Source organism: Lytechinus variegatus, chromosome 18 (genome assembly GCF_018143015.1).
Source record: "Lytechinus variegatus isolate NC3 chromosome 18, Lvar_3.0, whole genome shotgun sequence".
NCBI classification, from domain to species: domain Eukaryota; kingdom Metazoa; phylum Echinodermata; class Echinoidea; order Temnopleuroida; family Toxopneustidae; genus Lytechinus; species Lytechinus variegatus.
In genome coordinates this window covers 18,740,999-18,763,782 of record NC_054757.1, presented here as the reverse complement: position 1 = coordinate 18,763,782, position 22,784 = coordinate 18,740,999, and the positions used below count along the sequence as shown (strand labels likewise).

Sequence of the window (22,784 nt, the reverse complement as noted above, 5' to 3'; positions counted from 1 at the left end):
AATAATATCAGAATGGTATTTTTTTTCATATTGTTTTATTCTGATTCCATGAACAAAAATATATAACATTTCAATTTAACATTTCAAAACACATAATATATTTTACATTTCATATTTTGACTTTTTTCACTAACTTAATACAAGCATAAATAAAGGAGAAACAATGAAATCAGTTATAAAAATGGTTGAAACACCACACCTCCCCCCCCCCCGCCCCAATCAAAAAGTCTTCCCTTGCACATTTGTGGAGGGATATTTATACATGGAATACAAAGAAAGAACAAAACAAAGTAGACCCAAATCCAAAACAAACCAATTAACAAATAGATATACTGACACTAGGATCCCCTTAAAAAATACATATAATATGCCTAACACTTTTCCTTTCATGTATCAAATATTCAACAATGATTTAAAACTATGAGATTACTTGGCTTGCACTCATCAAAAACAAAGCAAATCAAAAAAAGAAATCGACGAGTAAAAAAAAAATATATGTACCTGTAAAATCCAGCAAACACACACACAAACGCACCCACCCTCATTCAAATCAAGATATCTCTTCCCATTAACATACCTTCGAACGTGGGTGCGCGCCCGAGCGTGTGTGTGTGGGGGGAGGGGGTATAGGCCTTAACAAATCACTTTCGCATCGTAACGACGGCCCCCTCCACACGGATTAATCACTTTACATATCAAAGGTGATTTTTTTTTATATACGATGGCTCATAAATAAACTTTTATAAAACGTAAGCAGAGGAAATTTACAACATAGACACAATCGGTTGTCAATTTCTTTTGTATCTGATTTAATCAAATGAAAACATTGCCTAATTCAAAACGATATACATGCATCATCAGGATAATAAATAAAAACATGGTTAAGATTGAGTTCATGAAAAAGAGATATCTATTATTGATTTAATGAATAAAAATAACAGCGTGATTCGTGAAAAAACCCGTCAAAAATTAACAACCAGTTCGGAGGCGGGACACGCAGTAAGGCAAAAATCCATAGGACTACACACAAGAATTCTGTCAATATTTTACACGAAAGAGAATACAATATTTCGATTGTATGCGCATGCGTATTTGAAGACAAATCCCTAGCAATTAACTGATCAATTATTACATTCTTCCTACAATAATGTTACAGAACATATTTTAAAGAATATGAATAATCGTTCTCCGTGCAATTAACATGATCAGGCACAGTGGTAACATGTGGTAAAGAAAGCTCGGGATTTGTCTAACCATTTGGAATATCAAGTGGAAATTCTGTTGGCACCAACAAAGCATGATTTAGATTTTAGGATTTAGATCCATTTATTTTCCGTATACAAAATGTAAACGAATACAAATTACAATAATGAACATATTTTTGTTCTACCCTGAAAGCCAAATAAAAATACATTCAATTCATTTCAACTAAACATCTATTCTCTTCCGATTGACATTTCATCCATTTTCATACAGAATGTACAAATCAATAATATCATGAACAAACAAAGGATGCAAAAGTATGTAAATTATGAATACGGAGAAGGCGTAAAAACCAAGAAAGTAGGAAGAAAGCCTACCTTCCCCATGTCGCGTCTGGCACTAATTGTCAAACTGGAGCAGTATAGTTGATCAAATTGGATTAAATCTATTTTTTCATGAGGTATGGAATAAATTAATTTGAATATTCATGGTGTCTGTTTGGTATGATGCAATCTACTCTCTGTCTTCATGCATTCACTAGTCATGGTAGTATTGCCCACGTGTCTGTTAGAAATGACAAAAACAAGATGCACCGTAATGGTAGGGTGTAAAGCAAATAAGACATTTTTGCAAGCACTTTAATCAGACGCTTTCTACAACGCACCAGCTCATCTGAAAATAAATCACACTGGACAGCTGAGAAGTTTTTGTCGAAAGTTGGTGGACCGGGACAGCAGATCGTTCGAAGATTTGGCCTGGACGAAAAATTGCAAATATGTCGTTTGTCCAGAGTCCAGGGGAGCGTTGTACGGAATGACTTGTCTGACGTGTTATACGACAAGTCTAGTTAAATCCGACATTTACCATCGTAGCAGTGCCTTTGAGCCAATCAGAATCGAGGAAGGCTGTAAGATCTGACAATTTGTCGGACAAAAATGTCGATGAAATGCTCCCCTGGACGACAATGCTGTTCCGAATCACCGATTTTCGACAAAGGCTGTTTGGACATTGAACGGCTTTTAGCAAAAGATTCTCTGCGTTATAAAAAGCGTCTCCGTAGGGTTGCGAAAATGCCCTAAATGAATAGTTTATGAGGTTAAAAGGATATGCCGGGAGGTCACCATAATTTCACCAATATCCATCAACAGTTATAATGACATGAATAAAGGAGTAAACCAAAAATCATAAACCCGGAAAGTTTTCATTTATGATAGGATTTAAAATAAGATAGTAAATTCTAAAACAACAGCTCTCTTCACAAGACAAGCTATTATCAAAAAGAAAACAATATTCTACAAGAGACCTTTAAATTATAAAAACTAATAATTGTTTTCTGTATCATTATTCAGAGATTAATCTTGATCCAGGATGGAGGACCATGGTAATAAGTACCCTTTCTGGCAAAGCAGCCGGTGTACTTGTGTCACGTGTTACTTTTACTGAATTTCTATTTTTTGTATAATCTATGTGTATACCTTATTGTTGTTAATATTGTTGAATGAAATAATTGTTACCAGCTTACCGAGCCACTCTTTCCTGTCGCCATGTAGACTCGATTAAATCCGCGATTATCATATACCTAAAACAAGATCAGAAAGAAATTGTGATGGGTAAAAAAAGTTTGTTTATATTCTCTTACAATGCGGAATTATCAGTCAAAAGAATGTCGGTATTTTTTTTTCAAAGTATATATCCCAACGCCTATAATTCCGTTGATGATGTGAAAAATATAATAGCATGTTAGAATCTTACTATGGGATGGTGTATGATACCTATATAATAAAAACAGGTTTAAAAAAAGATCTATTGGAAAAAAATCACCACGGCCATTTTCTTCGCGACTGCAATGGACCCTTTTTCCCCATAGAAACATTAAAAAATCATAAAAATATGGACAAAATTTGAGGATTAATGTTTACTACCCGTGGATAGAAAATATATCTACTTCTTATTTTACCGGAAAGGGTATTTTGACGGGCCCATTTAAAAAAAATGAATCGACATTCATGAAAACATTTTGTGACGGGATCTGATTCATCACTTGAATGGTCTAAAAAAACACATTCTTCCGTCAGTCAAATAGTTCCAAGAGCCATGTCATATATTTCTTCCCTATTTGGATAAAGGGGGTTCAGTGATTACCCTCCCTAGAGTCAGTGTTAGATGGCGAATCATACTGTATGCATATAATTTTGTCGATCAGACATATCAAATTAAATATCTCGGGAATGGGTTGGGTTGAATGAATATCGTCTGCATTCCTGTTTTAATTAGGCCCGTGAAACCCGAAAACATTCAATGGGTCTTGAACTGCGTTTCTCTTAAACCAATTTAGATCGCTTCCAAGACCGCTTCGAACAAAAGACCACTACACGTTAAACTAGTTTCCACTAAAAACGGTTTCCACTAAACTAGTTTAAGGACCGTTGTGAGAACGAGACCTAACTAAGACCAACAGGAATTTAGACTCACTCCCGAGTAGTAAGGTCCTTCATTATCGTCTGTTCTCCCCACGGAGCCCATCTCCATATCAGATCTGTGTTTGCCCCCTTTGTAATGACTGTCTTGCCAAGGAATGACAGCCGGTCCCGCCTCTCGCATCATGCCCAGTTTGCTGATGGGCGACGTTGCCGCCATTCTGCGGTGATTCATCATCTGACGCCTCGCTGCGAGTGTACATAAGCTCAGGACGACGACCACCAAGACGATGACGACACCCCCGACAGCCAGACCGACAATGACCCCTTCACTTAGACCATTCGCTGAATCAAAGGGTAATTGTACCAATCACATTAGGCATTACACTGTACATACGTCTACATGTATAATAATAAATCATCTTTTCCCCGTACGGCACACACAATGCTCTGTAAGTATGCATGTGACCATTCATTCTATAGCATGCCTGATGAGGTCTAAGCAAATATTAATAACCCATTCCGAGGTGAATAACATCTTAAAACATCCATTAGACGAAGTTCTAACGTTTAGTGCAACAGCAAAATATAGCTGCAGCCTCGGCCTAGATTATATATAGCCTATAGTCGAATAAAAAAGTGGTACGATCAGACGATGGGTAGCCTAGCGGTAAGGGGGGGGGGGGAATGAATATAACAGTAAAAACCACAAAGGGAATACATCCGATGAGTTTATTGTTGCTGTTTTGGTAGAACTAGTGGTTTCAGTTATTAACGTAAATGTTGCAATACCTATATCATCATCGTCTGACTCTTCGTTGACATCATCACGTCGTCATTATCAGCACCACAATCACCATCACGAATAACATCACAATCACTGGCGCCATGACCGTGACACCATTTATCATCAACCATTCAAGCAATATTCATTATCCTGTTTGGAATTCGATTTACCCAGGGACGTCCCTGATTTAACTGGGACTAATCTGTAAGCTTAGGGGGTGTTGCAAGAAAATATTTGCAATCAATCGCAAATAGTATGTTGTGATATTACAATGAATAGATCAATTTTATCTAGTCAGAGTAAATCAGATTACACTTCTTCATACAAGAAGCAGTTCAGCAATCAATCACTAATTTACAATCAATTAAAAGAGATGTGATTAATTTATGCACCGAAAATAGACTTGCAATTGATCGCAAGTCTCTTGCAACGCCCCATTAGTCTAGAATTCCTTCAGTGTATTACCTTTACACTGCGTTCCTGGATCCGACCCGTTAGGGCTGGTATCAGTGTATCCGGAAAGACAGGTACAGTTATAGCTGCCTTCCAGGTTGGTACACTCTGCATTCGCGCTACAGTCATTCAGTGTGATGTTAGAACACTCGTCAATGTCTAGAAAGAAAAATAGATAGAGAAATATATAGGTAGATACATAGATGAATAGAGAGATGGATACATTTATTTTCCGTCAACAGCATACATGCATGACTAGTCAAACATTTAGATAATTTTCAATCAAACATAGATGTACAATGATAAATATTCAATAAGAATAAAGTTAATAGCTTTCAGTTAATCGTTAAAACTGCAGGTAGATATGGGAAATAATAATGATTGGATTTGTAGAGTATAGTATCTAAAGTATACCTTTGCGAATCCCACCTACTTTAACACTGGCTTAACCCTAAATAAACTGGGTTATTTCGATCCCTAAGAAGACGGGGGGGGGGGGGCTGATTCAGCCCCCCCCTTATGATCTCGGCCGTCGATCGCGCGATCGCGACGAAACTTGGCATGCGTGTTACCCATGGCATAATTTGCAAAACTACAATATCAAATTCTGCGAAAAATGTCATTGCTAATTAATTATGCTGATTTATGCGTAAAATCCAAATTTTGCTGTAATTAACTAAATAATGCCCCTAACATGCAAATTTTTGGTACTCAGACACTTTATATGAATCTGATCAAACGTACTATTTTTTTTTTTCAAAATCACATTTAGTTTTTCATGTATTTTATTGTTTGATAAATTTCTTATGTATTTCTTTGTTTTTCGACTTTCTGTTTTTTTATTGTTTTTCCAATGGAAATTGTCAGGGACTTCATTTGGACCATAAATAAGATGGAATTAATTGATTTTGATAAGTAAAAGGAAAACTAATGATATATTTATAAATTTTGGCTAAAAACTCTATTTGCATTGGATATGTACACAAATTCACGTTTTTTGTGCAATTTTGGGTCTGCATGCACTTAAGAAATGTTGCGTAATTTCGGAACCGCGTACCCGGAGGTCACAAATTTGGTCTTAAAAGTTGCGCGAGACTTGAATGTAAAAAGTCAGTGAGCGACGCGGTCAAAAAAAAATCGCGCAGCGGATTTATCACGAAAAATGTCGAGGGGGGGCTGTGATATCAGCCCCCCAGTCTTTTTAGGGTTAAGATGGAGGTGTTGCGTCTCAGTACTCAGCATGCTCAGTTCATTCAAGGAAAGATCCTTCCAGGCATCCATTTACCTCACCTGGGTTGCGCTCAGCATGGAGTGTGGATAACTTTTATGCTGATGGAAAACATGCCATGGCTTGGATTCGACTGGTTTCCCACCAAGTGTGTAAAAACATGCCCGAGATAGTTCAGTGATGAAACCCAAAATCAGTAAATGTGCGTTATGCACTGGACTTACCGGAAATGATTGTTCTCTCTGGATCCACTAAGATTCCATATGTTGTATTACTATCTTGAAGATCAGCTGTAAGGACCTCAGCTACTTCCGTCCGTGTCAGAGTCTGTTCAGACTCAGGATCATCCTCAAACATGCTTTCTACATCAACTTCAAGACTTCCAAGTCGCCATGAATTGAACCTGATGCCGTAGAAGCGGTTTCCATACCTTGGCCGGAAAATGCTATACAGCTTTTGAGAGGAAGGAAAACAGGGCCAACATAATAAACAATGTAGCTCAATGGGTCTCTTCTGCGTGCTGAAGTTTTGGAAGGTTATCGTCATTTAGCAATGACTGTCCTATTGGCACTACTTTTTATTCAAGCAAGTAAAATTATGGAGTTTGCTCATTTTTTTGGACATGAAAGGATTGAACTAATGCCCATAAAATAATATATGGTCTACCATTAGGCCTCCATATTGGTAACTGTACTATCAATCGGCTCGTGGTTTGAGAATAGCAAATTTGGTATTCACGGTCTAGTTATAATTTTTTTTAATTCATAAATATCTTCATTTGTTTTAAGTGCTTGTACTATCTGATACTGATGTTGCATCATCGCTGTTTACATAAATATAATTCTAAGATGCATAAAAATTTGTTTTCACACTACGAGTTACTAGCTTACCATTAGAATAATTCGTTGTCTGATGGCCAATGCGTATGGGGTGTCGGGGTTATTGACAATATCCTCAAACGATGTGATATCGTCCAAGGCCACGATGGCAATAAAGATCGAGAAGGTATAAGGTCCTTTGATCAAAGATGAAATAAAACAAAAGCATCATTGTCAGTCATCAATTGCCCTTTATACACAGGATTTTCTTAACCCCGGACTATCGCTAACCCCGTACTATCCTTAACCCCGTACTATTTTTTTCCTTTTCACACATGCCAAATTGTTATTGCTAACCCCGGATAAGGAATGCTTGCTTTTTACACACGAAACTCGCTAACCCCGGACTAGTGGTTTTTGTCGATCATTCGTAGTACAAGTGCTTCACTCGTACACTTTTTACACACGCTCCCCGTACTATAGGTAGGGCCAAATTGCCATTTAGCCCCACCTATAATACGGGGTTAAGCTTAGCCCACTTTCGTTTTACACATGCGATCTTAACCCCGTACTATTGCTCTTAGCACCGCAATTGGTGGGATAACCCTTCTTTTTTGCAGGGCCAAATAATCCCGTACTATAGGTGGGGTTGGTTAGCCCACTTTGCAAAAACGCCGTGTAAAACGAAAGTGGGCTAAGCTTAACCCCGTACTATAGGTGGGGCTAAATTGCCATTTAGCCCCACCAATAGTACGGGGTTAAGGAAATTTTAGCCTGTCTAGAAAGGGTATAACTCTAATGTATTGTAGTCTATTTCGGGTCGTTAGTATTTTGGCTGTTATCGGAGAGGGTTGGACCGAAAGAAACAGGGAAGAGACAAGTTGAGGAAGAGAGTAGAAGGGTCGGGTTCAGAATGGAGCATGCACTGAATCGTGCAAAGTGGTGGTGGGGGGGGGGGGGTAAGGATGTTTGCCGCGATTACAAGGCGCGTCAATTCACCCCATACGGTACAAAAACCGGATTAAATATAATGCACAACTGACTACTTTCATGTCTATTTGCAATTTTGAACTTTGAAAGTGGTTCCTGTAATAAAGGTGTGGTTTCAAATAATGAAAATAATTTATGGTAAATATAAAGCAGGGTGGACTTACTCCTACATTGCCCGTTTGAGGTTCTAACAAGATTGCTTCTGCATACACACACGCCCGCATCAGGGTTGCAAACTTCTTCCCTACCGCATTCAGTTGTGCTACATGCAGACTTAGCTGTAACCATGACGTCACAGAGGCCATCAAGAGAGAAGGTGATTTAAAATAATGAGAAAAAACTTCGTTATTAAAAATAGGCGTATATGCTTGGCAAAAGAAAATTGATGAATTGATATTATGGTTCTTTATAATAATTATATGTGTTCATTCTTTGATAATTTTAGTTGTGAATATCATCATTATCATTACATCATTATCGTAGACTGCAAAGAATAATAAGACGATCACATTTACTGGAAATATCACACATTTCTTCTTCTAATTTCACTTTATTTCAGTATATTCTAAATGTAATCTGATCCCTTGCAAGTACTTGGCAACTGGCATAATAGAAGATACTATATGAAATAAATCTTTTGAATGTAATTGTAAACGTGTAATGGTATCGTTTATAAACCAACTGATATCAAGAACTGTTACTTTATGATTACTTGGGCATGGGCGTATTAGGATAAAATGTACGTGAAATGGTATTGTTTATAAACCTACCGATCTCACAATTTGTTCCCTCGTGAGAACTCGGGCACTGACATAAGTAAACAGAGTTACTGGAGGAGCATGTTCCTCCATTCCCACAAGGTTTGGCATCGCATGGGTCAATCTCTGGGAAATGTGTAGATATTGAAATATAAACCACGAGAAGGGTTTTGTAACTTTAAAAGAAATCAGGGAAATAAACCGAATTTAAAGGGATGCTGCGGGCTGAAAACAACATGATTTAACAGATAAATCAGACAAACAAAACAGTGTAAATTTGATCAAAATCTGACAAGGATTAACAAAATTACGGCATTTTAAAGATTTGCATTATTCCGGTGAAACAGTTTTTGGCATGTCTTCATTAATATTCCATTAGCAAATCAATGTCATATTCCCGCTTATTCTTTTGTATTTTATTATATGAAATTAGGTTTATTCAAATTCTTCCAACCAAGAACTATAAAAATGGAATAACAACTAATTCAGTACATTAGATATTCATTGCTGCAACTTATTTCATTATAAAGGAGGCACATTATTCACACATGTATGAAAACATGTAACAATTATGATTTCATGTGATAGCAAAAGAAAAAGGAAAGTGGGGATGTGACATCATCAGCCCATCTAATGAATATTCATGATGACATGCATTCTAACAATTTTCACAAAATATTGCTTAATTTGATGAAAACTTCAGCATATTACTCTGTGAATTTTTCTCTTTTATTTATACATAAATATTTTCAGACCGGAGTACCCCTTTAAGAACATTACGACCTCATTCACACACACACACACACACACACACACATCCTCACAACCACGCAAATCACATATGAGGCGAGAAGATAGAATAGAGAGAAGAGACAAAGAGAGAGAAGACACAAAGGCTCGTATTCTGAAGTCAGGTTTAACTTAGACCATGGTCTAACTCTGTGCTAAAATTATGGGAAGCCAAATGTGTCAAAATTTTTATTAAGTTATAGATTTCTTATGTTTAATGTGCTCTTTCCTGATTAATCGATGGTGAAGACAATCATCTATTTATACTTCCTAGACAATTATGAATGATTTTAGAGCCAATTGAGCTGAAATATCCTATCCCTACTTTTAGTGATTTATGTAACAATGATATTGGCTGTCCATAGTTAAACCACAACTTTAAACCTGAGTTTAAGTTAAACCTGACTTCAGAATACGGGCCATTGAGAGGGTAGAGAAAACCTCATCAAAATTGGAAGGTGAATTGCAAAATCTTCTTTATCTCGCACTAAATGAATTAACATGTTATCATCGCCTATGTCTACAAACCGTCTTTATTTGGAAACAAATTGCCTTAGATCATTCTGGAAAAAATATTGAACTAATTATATTCCTGCAAAAAAAAATCACACAGACTTTTAAAATGCTGCAATGCTCTACCTGTTTCACAGTTTGTTCCAATATGAGTGTTTGGACATTGGCATGAGTATTGACCATCAGCAGGAGAGCATATTCCTCCATTCTGACAGGGTGATGAATCGCAAGGGTCAAACACTGAAAAAAGATACCAATAAAAATAATCAAGAGGGAAAAACCATTAAAATGTTTTTATACAGAAACTATGTAGGAGCTTCTTGACATGCAAAGCCACTCTCTCTCACACATAGGAAGGAAATTCGGCGATAGCATACAAAGATATAGTAAAACATCTTTGGAAAGAGTGTCAAATTCTTTTTAGAGGAACACTTAAATTGCAAACATACTGTCATTCTTTACCTGTTTCACCACAGTTTGTTCCAATATGAGTGTCTGGACATTGGCACGAGTATTGACCATCAGCAGGAGAGCATATTCCTCCATTCTGACAGGGTAATGAATCGCAGGGGTCAAACACTGAAAAAAAGATATCAATGAAAATATAATCAAGAGGGATAAACCATTAACATGTAATTAATACAAACTATGTAATAGAAGTCTCTAGATACACAAAGCCACTCTCTCTCACACATAGGAAGGAGATTTGGCGATAGCATACAAAGATATAGTAAAACATCTTTGGAAAGAGTGTCAACTTCTTTTTAGAGGAACACTGAAATTGCAAACATACTGTCATTCTTTACCTGTTTCATCACAGTTTGTTCCAGTATGGGTGTTTGGACATTGGCATGAGTATTGACCATCAGCAGGAGAGCATATTCCTCCATTCTGACAGGGTGATGAATCGCAGGGGTCAAACACTGAAAAAAGATAATAATGAAAATATAATCAAGAGGGATAAACCATTAACATGTTATTTTGGCGATAGTATACAAAGATATAGTAAAAAATCTTTGGAAAGAGTGTCAACTTCTTTTTAGACTAACACTGAAATTGCAAACATCCTGTCATTCTTTACCTGTTTCATCACAGTTTGTTCCAGTATGGGTGTTTGGACATTGGCATGAGTATTGACCATCAGCAGGAGAGCATATTCCTCCATTCTGACAGGGTGATGAATCGCAGGGGTCAAACACTGAAAAAAGATATCAATGAAAATATAATCAAGAGGGATAAACCATTATTATGTTATTAATACAAACTATTTAATAGGAGTCTCTAGATACACAAAGCCACTCTCTCTCTCACACACATAGGAAGGAGATTAGGCGATAGCATACAAAGATATAGTAAAACATCTTTGGAAAGAGTGTCAACTTCTTTTTAGACTAACTCTGAAATTGCAAACATCCTGTCATTCTTTACCTGTTTCATCACAGTTTGTTCCAGTATGGGTGTTTGGACATTGGCATGAGTATTGACCATCAGCAGGAGAGCATATTCCTCCATTCTGACAGGGTGATGAATCGCAGGGGTCAAACACTGAAAAAATATCAATGAAAATATAATCAAGAGGGATAAACCATTAACATGTTATTTTGGCGATAGTATACAAAGAAATAGTAATAAGATCTTTGGAAAGAGTGTCAACTTCTTTTTAGACTAACTCTGAAATTGCAAACATCCTGTCATTCTTTACCTGTTTCATCACAGTTTGCAAACATCCTGTCATTCTTTACCTGTTTCATCACAGTTTGTTCCAGTATGGGTGTTTGGACATTGGCATGAGTATTGACCATCAGCAGGAGAGCATATTCCTCCATTCTGACAGGGTGATGAATCGCAGGGGTCAAACACTGAAAAAATATTAATGAAAATATAATCAAGAGGGATAAACCATTAACATGTTATTTTGGCGATAGTATACAAAGAAATAGTAAAAAGATCTTTGGAAAGAGTGTCAACTTCTTTTTAGACTAACACTAAAATTGCAAACATCCTGTCATTCTTTACCTGTTTCATCACAGATTGTTCCAGTATGGGTGTTTGGACATTGGCATGAGTATTGACCATCAGCAGGAGAGCATATTCCTCCATTCTGACAGGGTGATGAATCGCAGGGGTCAAACACTGAAAAAAAGATATCAATGAAAATATAATCAAGAGGGATAAACCATTAACATGTTATTAATACAAACTATGTAATAGGAGTCTCTAGATACACAAAGCCACTCCCTCTCACACATAGGAAGGAAATTTGGGGATAGTATACAAAGATAAAGTAAAACATCTTTGGAAAGAGTGTCAACTTCTTTTTAGACGTACACTGAAATTGCAAACATCCTGTCATTCTTTACCTGTTTCATCACAGTTTGTTCCAGTATGGGTGTTTGGACATTGGCATGAGTATTGACCATCAGCAGGAGAGCATATTCCTCCATTCTGACAGGGTGATGAATCGCAGGGGTCAAACACTGAAAAAATATTAATGAAAATATAATCAAGAGGGATAAACCATTAACATGTTATTTTGGCGATAGTATACAAAGAAATAGTAAAAAGATCTTTGGAAAGAGTGTCAACTTCTTTTTAGACTAACACTAAAATTGCAAACATCCTGTCATTCTTTACCTGTTTCATCACAGTTTGTTCCAGTATGGGTGTTTGGACATTGGCATGAGTATTGACCATCAGCAGGAGAGCATATTCCTCCATTCTGACAGGGTGATGAATCGCAGGGGTCAAACACTGAAAAAATATTAATTAAAATATAATCAAGAGGGATAAACCATTAACATGTTATTTTGGCGATAGTATACAAAGAAATAGTAAAAAGATCTTTGGAAAGAGTGTCAACTTCTTTTTAGACTAACACTAAAATTGCAAACATCCTGTCATTCTTTACCTGTTTCATCACAGATTGTTCCAGTATGGGTGTTTGGACATTGGCATGAGTATTGACCATCAGCAGGAGAGCATATTCCTCCATTCTGACAGGGTGATGAATCGCAGGGGTCAAACACTGAAAAAAAGATATCAATGAAAATATAATCAAGAGGGATAAACCATTAACATGTTATTAATACAAACTATGTAATAGGAGTCTCTAGATACACAAAGCCACCCCTCTCACACATAGGAAGGAAATTTGGGGATAGTATACAAAGATAAAGTAAAACATCTTTGGAAAGAGTGTCAACTTCTTTTTAGACGTACACTGAAATTGCAAACATCCTGTCATTCTTTACCTGTTTCATCACAGTTTGTTCCAGTATGGGTGTTTGGACATTGGCATGAGTATTGACCATCAGCAGGAGAGCATATTCCTCCATTCTGACAGGGTGATGAATCGCAGGGGTCAAACACTGAAAAAAGATAATAATGAAAATATAATCAAGAGGGATAAACCATTAACATGTTATTTTGGCGATAGTATACAAAGATATAGTAAAACATCTTTGGAAAGAGTGTCAACTTCGTTTTAGACTAACGCTAAATTGCAAACATCCTGTCATTCTTTACCTGTTTCATCACAGTTTGTTCCAGTATGGGTGTTTGGACATTGGCATGAGTATTGACCATCAGCAGGAGAGCATATTCCTCCATTCTGACAGGGTGATGAATCGCAGGGGTCAAACACTGAAAAAATATCAATGAAAATATAATCAAGAGGGATAAACCATTAACATGTTATTTTGGCGATAGTATACAAAGAAATAGTAAAAAGATCTTTGGAAAGAGTGTCAACTTCTTTTTAGACTAACTCTGAAATTGCAAACATCCTGTCATTCTTTACCTGTTTCATCACAGTTTGTTCCAGTATGGGTGTTTGGACATTGGCATGAGTATTGACCATCAGCAGGAGAGCATATTCCTCCATTCTGACAGGGTGATGAATCGCAGGGGTCAAACACTGAAAAAAGATAATAATGAAAATATAATCAAGAGGGATAAACCATTAACATGTTATTTTGGCGATAGTATACAAAGATATAGTAAAAAATCTTTGGAAAGAGTGTCAACTTCTTTTTAGACTAACACTGAAATTGCAAACATCCTGTCATTCTTTACCTGTTTCATCACAGTTTGTTCCAGTATGGGTGTTTGGACATTGGCATGAGTATTGACCATTAGCAGGAGAGCATACTCCTCCATTCAGACAGGGTGATGAATCGCAGGGGTCAAACACTGAAAAAAGATACCAATAAAAATAATCAAGAGGGACAAACCATTAACATGTTTTTTATACAGAAACTATGTAGGAACTTCCTGACATGCAAAGCCACTCTCTCTCACACATAGGAAGGAAATTTGGGGATAGCATACAAAGATATAGCAAAACACTGAAAAAAGATACCAATAAAAATAATCAAGAGGGACAAACCATTAACATGTTTTCATAAAAAAACTCTGTAGGAGTTTCTTGACATGCAAAGCCACTCTCTCTCACACATAGGAAGGAAATTTGGCGATAGTATACAAAGATACACGAAAACATATTTGGAAAGAGTGTCAACTTCTAGATTGACAATGAAATTGCAAACATCATGTCATTCTTTACCTGTTTCATCACAGTTTGTTCCAGTATGGGTGTTTGGACACTGGCACGAGTATTGACCATCAGCAGGAGAGCACACTCCTCCATTCATACAGGGTGATGAATCGCAAGGGTCAAACACTGAAAAAAGATACCAATAAAAATAATAAAGAGGGACAAACCATTAAAATGTTTTTATACAGAAACTCTGTAGGAGTTTCTTGACATGCAAAGCCACTCTCTTTTACACATAGGAAGGAAATTTGGCGATAGTATACAAAGATATAGAAAAAAATCTTTGGAAAGAGTGTCAACTTCTTTTCAGACTGACAATGAAATTGCAAACATCATGTCATTCTTTACCTGTTTCATCACAGTTTGTTCCAGTATGGGTGTTAGGACACTGGCATGAGTATTGACCATCAGCAGGAGAGCATATTCCTCCATTCTGACAGGGTGATGAATCGCAAGGGTCAAACACTGAAAAAATATACCAATGAAAATAATCAAGAGGGATAAACCATTAACATGCTTTATAGAGAAACTACGTAGGAATTTCTTGACACCCAAAGTCACTCTCTCTCTCTCTCTCACATGTTAGAATGAGATTTGGCGATAGCATACAAAGATAATGTAAAACATCTTTAGGGAGAGTGTCGCAATCTTTTAAGACTAACTCTGGAAATGCAAAAAAAAAAAACAAAACACTGCCATTCTTTACCTGTTTCACAGTTAGGTCCAATATGAGTGTTTGGACATTGGCATGAGTATTGACCATCAACAGGAGAGCATATCCCTCCATTCTGACAGGGTGATGAATCGCAGGGGTCAAACACTGAAAAAAAGATATCAATGAAAATATAATCAAGAGGGATAAACCATTAACATGTTATTAATACAAACTATGTAATAGGAGTCTCTAGATACACAAAGCCACTCCCTCTCACACATAGGAAGGAAATTTGGGGATAGTATACAAAGATAATGTAAAACATCTTTGGAAAGAGTGTCAACTTCTTTTTAGACTAACACTGAAATTGCAAACATCCTGTCATTCTTTACCTGTTTCATCACAGTTTGTTCCAGTATGGGTGTTTGGACATTGGCATGAGTATTGACCATCAGCAGGAGAGCATATTCCTCCATTCTGACAGGGTGATGAATCGCAGGGGTCAAACACTGAAAAAATATCAATGAAAATATAATCAAGAGGGATAAACCATTAACATGTTATTTTGGCGATAGTATACAAAGAATTAGTAAAAAAATCTTTGGAAAGAGTGTCAACTTCTTTTTAGACTAACACTGAAATTGCAAACATCCTGTCATTCTTTACCTGTTTCATCACAGTTTGTTCCAGTATGGGTGTTTGGACATTGGCATGAGTATTGACCATCAGCAGGAGAGCATATTCCTCCATTCTGACAGGGTGATGAATCGCAGGGGTCAAACACTGAAAAAAGATATCAATGAAAATATAATCAAGAGGGATAAACCATTGTTATGTTATTAATACAAACTATGTAATAGGAGTCTCTAGATACACAAAGCCACTCTCTCTCTCACACATAGGAAGGAAATTTGGCGATAGCATACAAAGATATAGTAAAACATCTTTGGAAAGAGTGTCAATTTCTTTTTAGAGGAACACTTAAATTGCAAACATTCTGTCATTCTTTACCTGTTTCATCACAGTTTGTTCCAGTATGGGTGTTTGGACACTGACATGAGTATTGACCATCAGCAGGAGAGCATACTCCTCCATTCAGACAGGGTGATGAATCGCAGGGGTCAAACACTGAAAAAAGATACCAATAAAAATAATCAAGAGGGACAAACCATTAACATGTTTTCATTAAAAAAAACTCTGTAGGAGTTTCTTGACATGCAAAGCCACTCTCTCTCACACATAGGAAGGAAATTTGGCGATAGTATACAAAGATACAGGAAAACATCTTTGGAAAGAGTGTCAACTTCTAGATTGACAATGAAATTGCAAACATCATGTCATTCTTTACCTGTTTCATCACAGTTTGTTCCAGTATGGGTGTTTGGACACTGGCACGAGTATTGACCATCAGCAGGAGAGCACACTCCTCCATTCAGACAGGGTGATGAATCGCAGGGGTCAAACACTGAAAAAAGATACCAATAAAAATAATAAAGAGGGACAAACCATTTAAATGTTTTTATACAGAAACTCTGTAGGAGTTTCTTGACATGCAAAGCCACTCTCTTTTACACATAGGAAGGAAATTTGGCGATAGTATACAAAGATATAGAAAAAAAATCTTTGGAAAGAGTGTCAACCTCTTTTTAGACTGACAATGAAATTGTAAACATCATGTCATTCTTTACCTGTTTCATCACAGTTTGTTCCAGTATGGGTGTTAGGACACTGGCATGAGTATTGACCATCAGCAGGAGAGCATATTCCTCCATTCTGACAGGGTGATGAATCGCAAGGGTCAAACACTGAAAAAATATACCAATGAAAATAATCAAGAGGGATAAACCATTAAAGAGAAATTCCAGTAGTTGCAGAAAACACTGATTTCATAAGAAAGTCTGTAAAACAAGGCTTAATTGTCAGTATATAATCGAGGATCTAGATCTGGTACAGTTTCATTAACTGAACTTTGTGAAATCTTGAAATCTACGCTGAAAAATGTTCACACCGAAGATCCCCAACACAAATAAGCGCACGTTGGACAATGTATAATTACTGCTTAGAGCGTCGGGCCCGACGCTCTACCCAAATCCTGTGCTAATTTGCTGATTTCTAAGTAATTACACAATTTCTTCCAGAATGCTTTGGCACGTGTGTTAGTTATACAAACAGACACTTTGGTGGTCATTTCATTGGATTCTGTACGAACTTATTTTGATATCCTTACCAAAAAGTAGCATTAACTTTTACATGTTCTATACAGAAACTATGTAGAAGGAGTTTCTTGACACGCAAAGCCACTCTCACACGTCGAAAGGAGATTCGGTGATAGTGTACAAAGATATAATATGAAACATCTTAGGAAGAGTGTTGCAATCTTTTTAGACTAACACTGAAATTGCAAAAAAGACACTATATGCTATTCTTTACCTGTTCCACAGTTTGGTCCAATATGAGTGTTTGGACATTGGCATGAATAATGACCATCAACAGGAGAGCATATTCCTCCATTCTGACAGGGTGATGAATCGCAGGGGTCAAACACTGAAAAAACCATACCAATGAAAATAATCAAGAGGGATAAACCATTAACATGATTTATAGAGAAACTACGTAGGAATTTCTTGACACCCAAAGTCACTCTCTCTCTCTCACATGTTAGAATGAGATTTGGCGATAGCATACAAAGATAATGTAAAACATCTTTAGGAAGAGGATCGCAATCTTTTAAGACTAACACTGGAAATGCAAAAAAAAGACATTGCCATTCTTTACCTGTTTCACAGTTTGGTCCAATATGAGTGTTTGGACATTGGCATGAGTATTGACCATCAACAGGAGAGCATATTCCTCCATTCTGACAGGGTGATGAATCGCAGGGGTCAAACACTGAAAAAATATACCAATGAAAATAATCAAGAGGGATAAACCATTAACATGTTTTATAGAGAAACTACGTAGGAGTTTCTTGACACCCACAGTCACTCTCTCTCACATGTTAGAATGAGATTTGGCGATAGCATACAAAGATAATGTAAAACATCTTTAGGAAGAGTGTCGCAATCTTTTCAGACTAACACTGAAATTGCAAGAAAGACACTGCCAATCTTTACCTGTTTCACAGTTTGGTCCGATATGAGTGTTTGGACATTGGCATGAGTATTGACCATCAACAGGAGAGCATATTCCTCCATTCTGACAGGGTGATGAATCGCAGGGGTCAAACACTGAAAAGGATATTAATGAAAATAATCACGAGGGATAAACTATTAACATATTCTATACAGAAACTATGTACAAGGAGTTTCTTGACACGCAAAGCCACTCTCTCTAACACTTAGGAAGGAAATTTAGCGATAGTATACAAAGATATAGGAAAACATCTTTGGAAAGAGTGTCAACTTCTTTTAAGACTAACACTGGAAATGCAAAAAAAGACACTGCCATTCTTTACCTGTTTCACAGTTTGGTCCAATATGAGTGTTTGGACATTGGCATGAGTATTGACCATCAACAAGAGAGCATATTCCTCCATTCTGACAGGGTGATGAATCGCAGGGGTCAAACACTGAAAAATATACCAATGAAAATAATCAAGAGGGATAAACCATTAACATGTTTTATAGAGAAACTACGTAGGAGTTTCTTGACACCCACAGTCACTCTCTCTCACATGTTAGAATGAGAATTGGCGATAGCATACAAAGATAATGTAAAACATCTTTAGGAAGAGTGTCGCAATCTTTTTAGACTAACACTGAAATTGCAAAAAAGACACTGCCAATCTTTACCTGTTTCACAGTTTGGTCCGATATGAGTGTTTGGACATTGGCATGAGTATTGACCATCAGCAGGTGAGCATATTCCTCCATTCTGACAGGGTGATGAATCGCAGGGGTCAAACACTGAAAAAACCATACCAATGAAAATAATCAAGAGGGATAAACCATTAACATGATTTATAGAGAAACTACGTAGGAATTTCTTGACACCCAAAGTCACTCTCTCTCTCTCACATGTTAGAATGAGATTTGGCGATAGCATACAAAGATAATGTAAAACATCTTTAGGAAGAGGAACACCCACAGTCACTCTCTCTCACATGTTAGAATGAGAATTGGCGATAGCATACAAAGATAATGTAAAACATCTTTAGGAAGAGTGTCGCAATCTTTTTAGACTAACACTGAAATTGCAAAAAAGACACTGCCAATCTTTACCTGTTTCACAGTTTGGTCCGATATGAGTGTTTGGACATTGGCATGAGTATTGACCATCAGCAGGTGAGCATATTCCTCCATTCTGACAGGGTGATGAATCGCAGGGGTCAAACACTGAAAAAATATACCAATGAAAATAATCAAGAGGGATAAACCATTAACATGTTTTATAGAGAAACTACGTAGGAGTTTCTTGACATCCACAGTCACTCTCTCTCACATGTTAGAATGAGATTTGGCGATAGCATACAAATATAATGTAAAACATCTTTAGGAAGAGTGTCGCCATCTTTTTAGACTAACACTGAAATTGCAAAAAAGACACTGCCAATCTTTACCTGTTTCACAGTTTGGTCCGATATGAGTGTTTGGACATTGGCATGAGTATTGACCATCAACAGGAGAGCATATTCCTCCATTCTGACAGGGTGATGAATCGCAGGGGTCAAACACTGAAAAAATATACCAATGAAAATAATCACGAGGGATAAACCATTAAACATGTTATTTATACAGAAACTATGTAGAAGGAGTTTCTTGACACGCAAAACCACTCTCTCTAACACATAGGAAGGAAATTTAGCGATAGTATACAAAGATATAGGAAAACATCTTTGGAAAGAGTGTCAACTTCTTTTTAGACTGACAATGAAATTGCAAAAAAGACATTGCCAATCTTTACCTGTTTCACAGTTTGGTCCGATATGAGTGTTTGGACATTGGCATGAGTATTGACCATCAGCAGGAGAGCATATTCCTCCATTCTGACAGGGTGATGAATCGCAGGGGTCAAACACTGAAAAAATATACCAATGAAAATAATCAAGAGGGATAAAAAATTAACATGTTTTATAGAGAAACTACGTAGGAATTTCTTGACACCCAAAGTCACTCTCTCTCACATGTTAGAATGAGATTTGGCGATAGCATACAAAGATAATGTAAAACATCTTTAGGAAGAGTGTCGCAATCTTTTTAGACTAACACTGAAATTGCAAAAAAGACACTGCCAATCTTTACCTGTTTCACAGTTTGGTCCGATATGAGTGTTTGGACATTGGCATGAGTATTGACCATCAACAGGAGAGCATATTCCTCCATTCTGACAGGGTGATGAATCGCAGGGGTCAAACACTGAAAAAATATACCAATGAAAATAATCACGAGGGATAAACCATTAAACATGTTATTTATACAGAAACTATGTAGAAGGAGTTTCTTGACACGCAAAACCACTCTCTCTAACACATAGGAAGGAAATTTAGCGATAGTATACAAAGATATAGGAAAACATCTTTGGAAAGAGTGTCAACTTCTTTTTAGACTGACAATGAAATTGCAAAAAAGACATTGCCAATCTTTACCTGTTTCACAGTTTGGTCCGATATGAGTGTTTGGACATTGGCATGAGTATTGACCATCAGCAGGAGAGCATATTCCTCCATTCTGACAGGGTGATGAATCGCAGGGGTCAAACACTGAAAAAATATACCAATGAAAATAATCAAGAGGGATAAAAAATTGACATGTTTTATAGAGAAACTACGTAGGAATTTCTTGACACCCAAAGTCACTCTCTCTCACATGTTAGAATGAGATTTGGCGATAGCATACAAAGTTAATGTAAAACATCTTTAGGAAGAGTGTCGCAATCTTTTTAGACTAACACTGAAATTGCAAAAAGACACTGCCAATCTTTACCTGTTTCACAGTTTGGTCCGATATGAGTGTTTGGACATTGGCATGAGTATTGACCATCAACAGGAGAGCATATTCCTCCATTCTGACAGGGTGATGAATCGCAGGGGTCAAACACTGAAAAAATATACCAATGAAAATAATCACGAGGGATAAACCATTAAACATGTTATTTATAGAGAAACTATGTAGAAGGAGTTTCTTGACACGCAAAACCACTCTCTCTAACACATAGGAAGGAAATTTAGCGATAGTATACAAAGATATAGGAAAACATCTTTGGAAAGAGTGTCAACTTCTTTTTAGACTGACAATGAAATTGCAAAAAAGACATTGCCAATCTTTACCTGTTTCACAGTTTGGTCCGATATGAGTGTTTGGACATTGGCATGAGTATTGACCATCAGCAGGAGAGCATATTCCTCCATTCTGACAGGGTGATGAATCGCAGGGGTCAAACACTGAAAAATATACCAATGAAAATAATCAAGAGGGATAAAAAATTGACATGTTTTATAGAGAAACTACGTAGGAATTTCTTGACACCCAAAGTCACTCTCTCTCACATGTTAGAATGAGATTTGGCGATAGCATACAAAGTTAATGTAAAACATCTTTAGGAAGAGTGTCGCAATCTTTTTAGACTAACACTGAAATTGCAAAAAAGACACTGCCAATCTTTACCTGTTTCACAGTTTGGTCCGATATGAGTGTTTGGACATTGGCATGAGTATTGACCATCAACAGGAGAGCATATTCCTCCATTCTGACAGGGTGATGAATCGCAGGGGTCAAACACTGAAAAAATATACCAATGAAAATAATCACGAGGGATAAACCATTAAACATGTTATTTATACAGAAACTATGTAGAAGGAGTTTCTTGACACGCAAAGCCACTCTCTCTAACACATAGGAAGGAAATTTAGCGATAGTATACAAAGATATAGGAAAACATCTTTGGAAAGAGTGTCAACTTCTTTTTAGACTGACAATGAAATTGCAAAAAAGACATTGCCAATCTTTACCTGTTTCACAGTTTGGTCCGATATGAGTGTTTGGACATTGGCATGAGTATTGACCATCAGCAGGAGAGCATATTCCTCCATTCTGACAGGGTGATGAATCGCAGGGGTCAAACACTGAAAAAATATACCAATGAAAATAATCAAGAGGGATAAAAAATTAACATGTTTTATAGAGAAACTACGTAGGAATTTCTTGACACCCAAAGTCACTCTCTCTCACATGTTAGAATGAGATTTGGCGATAGCATACAAAGATAATGTAAAACATCTTTAGGAAGAGTGTCGCAATCTTTTTAGACTAACACTGAAATTGCAAAAAAGACACTGCCAATCTTTACCTGTTTCACAGTTTGGTCCATTATGAGTGTTTGGACATTGGCATGAGTATTGACCATCAACAGGAGAGCATATTCCTCCATTTTGACAGGGTGATGAATCGCAGGGGTCAAACACTGAAAAAATACCAATGAAAATAAATAGATAAATAAATAAAGAATATGTTATGTTATAAGGATGTATAAGAAATTATTATAAACCTAAAGAGAAGCAGAAATGTTTTAGCATCGCTTCCTCTGTTTGATAAATCATAAATGAAGACAAAATGTTTGCCATCTTGTCTTTCATTTTCGTCTTGCGAACATCCATGAGTGAAGAGACGGTACCAAGATATAT

General features: G+C 36.8%; 1 protein-coding gene across 1 annotated transcript in view; it reads right to left on the bottom strand.

The window, feature by feature from the left end:
* Positions 1 to 796: 796 nt before the first annotated feature.
* Positions 797 to 22,784, bottom strand: part of LOC121432217 (neurogenic locus notch homolog protein 1-like) — a 65,620-nt gene continuing 43,632 nt past the window's right edge. Inside the window, exons 18-58 of the mRNA XM_041630071.1 lie at positions 22,451 to 22,564; positions 22,113 to 22,226; positions 21,769 to 21,882; positions 21,432 to 21,545; positions 21,088 to 21,201; positions 20,751 to 20,864; positions 20,407 to 20,520; positions 20,069 to 20,182; positions 19,725 to 19,838; positions 19,387 to 19,500; positions 18,958 to 19,071; positions 18,621 to 18,734; positions 18,280 to 18,393; positions 17,942 to 18,055; positions 17,597 to 17,710; positions 16,855 to 16,971; positions 15,833 to 15,949; positions 15,559 to 15,675; positions 15,218 to 15,331; positions 14,031 to 14,147; positions 13,756 to 13,872; positions 13,482 to 13,598; positions 13,208 to 13,324; positions 12,865 to 12,981; positions 12,591 to 12,707; positions 12,317 to 12,433; positions 11,973 to 12,089; positions 11,699 to 11,815; positions 11,385 to 11,501; positions 11,038 to 11,154; positions 10,763 to 10,879; positions 10,419 to 10,535; positions 10,083 to 10,196; positions 8,667 to 8,798; positions 8,061 to 8,174; positions 6,979 to 7,103; positions 6,313 to 6,541; positions 4,873 to 5,019; positions 3,676 to 3,965; positions 2,726 to 2,782; positions 797 to 1,767 (exon numbers count right to left, since the gene is read on the bottom strand). Coding sequence (XP_041486005.1) covers positions 1,741 to 1,767; positions 2,726 to 2,782; positions 3,676 to 3,965; positions 4,873 to 5,019; positions 6,313 to 6,541; positions 6,979 to 7,103; positions 8,061 to 8,174; positions 8,667 to 8,798; positions 10,083 to 10,196; positions 10,419 to 10,535; positions 10,763 to 10,879; positions 11,038 to 11,154; positions 11,385 to 11,501; positions 11,699 to 11,815; positions 11,973 to 12,089; positions 12,317 to 12,433; positions 12,591 to 12,707; positions 12,865 to 12,981; positions 13,208 to 13,324; positions 13,482 to 13,598; positions 13,756 to 13,872; positions 14,031 to 14,147; positions 15,218 to 15,331; positions 15,559 to 15,675; positions 15,833 to 15,949; positions 16,855 to 16,971; positions 17,597 to 17,710; positions 17,942 to 18,055; positions 18,280 to 18,393; positions 18,621 to 18,734; positions 18,958 to 19,071; positions 19,387 to 19,500; positions 19,725 to 19,838; positions 20,069 to 20,182; positions 20,407 to 20,520; positions 20,751 to 20,864; positions 21,088 to 21,201; positions 21,432 to 21,545; positions 21,769 to 21,882; positions 22,113 to 22,226; positions 22,451 to 22,564 — 4,931 coding nt within the window. The 3' untranslated portion in view covers positions 797 to 1,740. The remainder of the gene's footprint in view (positions 1,768 to 2,725; positions 2,783 to 3,675; positions 3,966 to 4,872; positions 5,020 to 6,312; positions 6,542 to 6,978; positions 7,104 to 8,060; positions 8,175 to 8,666; positions 8,799 to 10,082; positions 10,197 to 10,418; positions 10,536 to 10,762; positions 10,880 to 11,037; positions 11,155 to 11,384; positions 11,502 to 11,698; positions 11,816 to 11,972; positions 12,090 to 12,316; positions 12,434 to 12,590; positions 12,708 to 12,864; positions 12,982 to 13,207; positions 13,325 to 13,481; positions 13,599 to 13,755; positions 13,873 to 14,030; positions 14,148 to 15,217; positions 15,332 to 15,558; positions 15,676 to 15,832; positions 15,950 to 16,854; positions 16,972 to 17,596; positions 17,711 to 17,941; positions 18,056 to 18,279; positions 18,394 to 18,620; positions 18,735 to 18,957; positions 19,072 to 19,386; positions 19,501 to 19,724; positions 19,839 to 20,068; positions 20,183 to 20,406; positions 20,521 to 20,750; positions 20,865 to 21,087; positions 21,202 to 21,431; positions 21,546 to 21,768; positions 21,883 to 22,112; positions 22,227 to 22,450; positions 22,565 to 22,784) is intronic.